The sequence below is a fragment of the Tigriopus californicus genome, chromosome 5 (genome assembly GCF_007210705.1).
Source record: "Tigriopus californicus strain San Diego chromosome 5, Tcal_SD_v2.1, whole genome shotgun sequence".
NCBI classification, from domain to species: Eukaryota; Metazoa; Arthropoda; class Copepoda; order Harpacticoida; family Harpacticidae; genus Tigriopus; species Tigriopus californicus.
In genome coordinates this window covers 10,552,515-10,557,485 of record NC_081444.1, presented here as the reverse complement: position 1 = coordinate 10,557,485, position 4,971 = coordinate 10,552,515, and the positions used below count along the sequence as shown (strand labels likewise).

Sequence of the window (4,971 nt, the reverse complement as noted above, 5' to 3'; positions counted from 1 at the left end):
AGAGAAGGAATCTTTCGTCCGGTTTCGTAAAGTCTAAGGACATAGATGAAACCAGCAGTACTTATCCCAGGTATGGGCTTCCTTGTCATCCTTTAGAGCACAAAAAGGTCATCGTCACACTTCCATCTTGCAAGAAACTCAATTGTCAACCCTGAGCAAGACGCACAGTGCCGGATAATTTGGCCAAGAAATGAAGATTAATCCCTTTTCGAGTTGTGTGCGGGAAAATCCAGAGGCCAAAAGTCAAGAAGTTATTCAAGCTCGGTTCAGAGAAGGTACGAAGAGCTCGAACTTGACATGAACAGGAACACTGACAATGAAGAATTCTACATCGGTAAGCCCGGATTTTAATGGGGAACTCCCAACCCAACCAAACTATGTTGTGTATGCTTTTTGTTCTCACAGGCGGAAGTGACAGTTGCAAAGGAGACAGTGGAGGGCCCTTTGTCTATTGGCAAGCCAACAAGGCCTATCTCATTGGTGTTGTAAGCCGTGGAAAAGGCTGTGCGGGCTTCAATCGAACCGGAATTTTACACAGAATCACGAAGAAGCTCAAGTGGATTCGAAAGTATACACAGTCTGGGAATGGCTCATAAATCAATGCAAATCCGTCAAAGGCGAGATCCCAAACGGCCAGTTAATCCTATCTTACGCGCGTTAAAACGATTAAGACACTTTCAAGTATCAACATTTTTGCACACTTTAGCACGCTTGCAAACTTTTTTGCCTCGCACGAATTACCTGAGGCTTGAACATAGAATTGACAAAGAATAGATGTGTCGGAATGTCGAATTGAGCTTTGTCAAATTCCTGTCGCACAATCCCGGGAATGTTTGTACTGCGGTGATTACGGTCATGTAACCCAAATTGGGCGTCCCACCGCGAGGGCCGCATAAATGTTGTAGGTTCACAATGAGGGTGTGAAATCATAAGGACCCTCAATACTGCAATTGAGCCGACTGTTTTATGCTTATTGAGGTGGCAGACGAACAAGGAGCCAATATCCATTCGAGTGCTACATTCGATCCCCGTTCGATTCGAAACACGGATATCTAGAACCTGAAGCCGAGGAAACATCTAATGGGCTCAAAGCTATCGCCAGTCATAGATTTGAATCCGAGAATTTACCCCATGAGTAATCCATGATCGGATTTGAACGGTGGGAAAGTCCTTGACCATTGAGGGTTCTTTAAAATAAAGCCACAATGGGGTACTAATCTGCCACAAAATCACATGCCAAAATCACCAACCACATTTGTGGTTAGTCCATTCCCTTGGTGTACGAGTACGCCAGTTGGCTTGCTTTCGTTCCCTGAGATATTCGAGTTTGGAGGATGTGGAATTTGACATTTAACAGAAATTCAATTTTCCAATTTGGGCAGATGATCTTTACGGTCGCCTACTTCTACTTCTCTTTGATATTTGAATCGGGAGAATTTCAAGCGGATGTCAAACAGTATTTCACCAGATAAATGGGAGGAATGAGATGTTGTGACATGGCCATTTATGAAATCATCCCAGGATCTTGTAAAAAATCGACAAATACGAAATTCAAAGTCCAAGGCAGTCGCCCTCCGCTCAAACGCTTTACGTCGAAACTTTGTGATCGATCTCGTCATTGTGCAAGTGCTTCCCTATTCACAACATGGGCTCCTTTAGATCGTGGATCCCTATTTCTAAATCGCCGAAGTGTTCTGATGAGACATGAGTTACGCGCAGATGTTGGGTCAGCATTCGTAGTCTTGGCAGTCTTTGAAATAACCTCGAAACCAATCCAGTTCCCTATGAGACAATGTGTTTGGAATAGAAAGAGAATCAAGTGGCCTCCCGTGGGGCTGATCTAGCCCCCAACCTGCTTGGCCAGGGCTGCTCAGGAGGTAAAACCATCCCTATCGATAGGGGGCTAATGATGACCGCCGAGAGTCGATTGGCAACCCTGGTGACCTCTCTTGAATCCTGATGCCCGACTCTAGGAAAGGCTTGGACCTCCTGAAGTTTTGAACTTTTCTTCGCCTATTAAGTCATAAATCTTTAGGTGCTGAAAATGCATTTCACCTCGACGTGGTGCTAGTCGTACATACTCGTACCCTAGTACATCCATGAACCACTGGAATATGGACAGGGATGTTATGTGTCTTTGTGAATGGACATTTGAGAGCCAAGTGAGCACAAAGCATTTGTCTTCAAAAGAGCCTGTATTAACATAGTTTTGATCTTCAGCTAAAGCAAACCACTTAGTGGATGTAAAAATAGACAGAATAAATGAGCAAGCCCTCTTTGGTCATCAACTACTCAAAGAGGGCCACCTCATTCATTCGTTTGTTTGTTTCCAGGTACAAATTGCAATTTGAGTGGACAAATCTTTTTATTTACCTGTCCGATTGATTGGGCTCAGAATGCAAATAAACAATTAAAGTAGCTTCGGGAAAATCTCATTCGATTAAAGAACCGCTTCCGAAATATCAATTCTCGACCTTAAAATCCACGTCCATATTCCCGTGGTTCTTGCTTTAGTGAAGGAGGCGAACACCAATAACTACTTCACACAGCAACTCGTTCCTTGGTTGGAATTGAGGATCGCTCCGTGGGCAGCTTCTTCAATATTTATTGGTGGCTGGGTAGTTGGATGGGAATTTTAGATCCCACTCACATGTTCAAGATAGCCTGCTGAAACCGTGCACTGGGAGATTAAACACATTCAGACGAGATCATTGGCCCGCGTTTCTCAATATCAATTACAATGCCACAAAAGCAATGCGTTGTTCACAGACAGTCAGTCGAGTTCTGGAGATTTTCAAAGATCTGTCACTTGATTGACAGATTTTGAAATGGCCAAGACGTCGAGCTTTCTTTCGGAAAGGGGTAATTGTTCATTGTTCAGATTGTTCTCGGCAGCGCCTAACTGTGATTTAGGGGGAAGGGTTTTGAGATGTTCCATCTCCCCCAAATTACTATTTACCTCATTTTTGCACCTTGAACGGAGTCCTTATATCTGTCATATTTGCTCCAGTAGAGTTCTGAGCAAACGTTTAGGTATCACTTGAGAATTTTTTCGACATATTCACGGACCTCTTCACGTTTTTTTGGCTTTCCATTAATTGGGCAGATTTCAGGACGGTGCCTCGAAATATGATCTTCCTCACTTCCTCATCATCATCGTCATTCTGACAACCGCTGCCAATATTAAGACGCGAAACAGTCATTGGGTTACTTTAAGGCGCGGGATCTCGTTACTCGTTGTATTTTGCACCCTCATTGCTTGGCATTGAAATAAAATTGACGAATATTTCAAGACAATACGCCTTTCTTTTGATTGTCCTAGGGGTGCTCCATTTCCTCCCGAAGGTTATATATATTTAAATACTTGATATGTTTTCCCTTGGTTGGTGGCGCAATGAGACGTGTATTCGTGCTTCTAGGTGAAGCTTTTTTTCTTAGTTACTCTTTTGTGCCGGAACAGGATGAGATGCATTAAGTGTTACACAAGTGCAAAAAGCACATTTTTATCAATTCGATATCGATTCGATTTTCAAATCTTACCCAAAATGTCTTGACTGCCTTCCTATTGAACGGTTTCAACGTCTAGTACTTACAGAAAAGAAAGTAAAACAGAAATGTATGAAAGTACACAAAAATAGAATAAAAATCAGTTTACAGATAGACGCAAATGCGGCCAATTTTCTAATTGTCTTTTCAGATTGTACCAAACCCTTTCGAGTGGACATATTCACTGATGAAGATACTGATGAGGCTGAAGCAACAGCAAATGAGAAGCATTCTAGAGGTAATTGGCAGGGTAGCTGCCATAGCTCATGTCATCCTTCGATGTAGTTTATATAGTTTATAAAAATGACACTCATAGACAATCGACTTCGACAAGGCACCTTTGACGAGCCATTAGCACATATTTTCGTAACTTACCCACTTCACCGCTTATCCGCTTGACCCCTTCCAAGAGCCAATGAAATTCTGCGTCGATCGAAATTCTCAATTCAGATTGGTTGAAGCATAAGGCAAAGCGGTCAAGCAGTCAAGGGGATAAACCACGAAAATATCTGCTATTATGTGACCCAAGCTTTCAAGACAATATCTCAAGGTTTTAGGCAAATTCATGAGGCTTTAAATATTAATAAACATGATTTATTTGGAAAAATAAAGCTAGAAAATTAAAGTACAAAAATATTAAATGTGTTAAGGACATATTGTTTGCAAAAAGCTAGAAAGACAATTTTCCGTTGGATTACAGTTCCGACTAGTACAGTTTGAAATAATCCGAGGTAATTCCACTACTGGCAATTACCCGTTCATTTGTTCCAGGTCCATCTAAAAGGAAAATAGACAACGCTAGAAAACATCAAATCACATAGATCACACTAATTTTCGCCCACCAAATTGAAACCAATCCTTGCGTTCCATTCCGAGGCTAACGCGACAATCGGTTATGGCATCCCTGAGAGCCAAAAATGCGGACATCGCCATTAGAAGAGGAGGTTCTCCAGTAGCTTTGGAACCCAAAACCCCGAAAGGATTGTCATTACTGTTGTAGAGGTAGGTGTTGAATACCTCAGGAATGTCTTGGCTAGCAGGTGGCTTGTACTCCTGACAATGAAATCAACGTTAAGGGAAGTCGGAGGAGCAGAAAATTTTGTAAGCAGGTATGTAGATTTCTAGATTTCTGGATGTCGGTCCACCGACCACTCAGCTAGCTAGACAGTATGTACAGTAATAGATGGCCTCGTACAAATTCATGGCAAACCTAGTTAATTGCGTGTTGCTCCAACCGAGTGATCAGTCGTCCAACATCCAATGTCGATGTGCAAACGCAATGTCTAGAAATCTACGTCTCACCCAAGAATCTCGGGTCAAAAGCCTGCCACTTGTTGGATTGAAACGCAATTCTTCCGAGAGCCAAAGTCCAAGTCCCATAACGAAGGCGCCTTCCACTTGACCAATATCCACATTGGGGCTAAT

The 4,971-nt window shown here is 42.4% G+C and overlaps 1 protein-coding gene across 1 annotated transcript; it reads right to left on the bottom strand.

Annotated features, from left to right (window-relative positions):
• Positions 1-4,118: 4,118 nt before the first annotated feature.
• On the bottom strand, positions 4,119-4,971 carry LOC131881130 (xanthine dehydrogenase/oxidase-like; the record flags this gene model as incomplete). The annotated part of the gene is given in 3 exon segments (XM_059227902.1): positions 4,119-4,323; positions 4,389-4,599; positions 4,849-4,971. Coding segments are annotated over 3 exon segments (405 nt in total), but the record flags the coding sequence as incomplete, so codon positions are not given.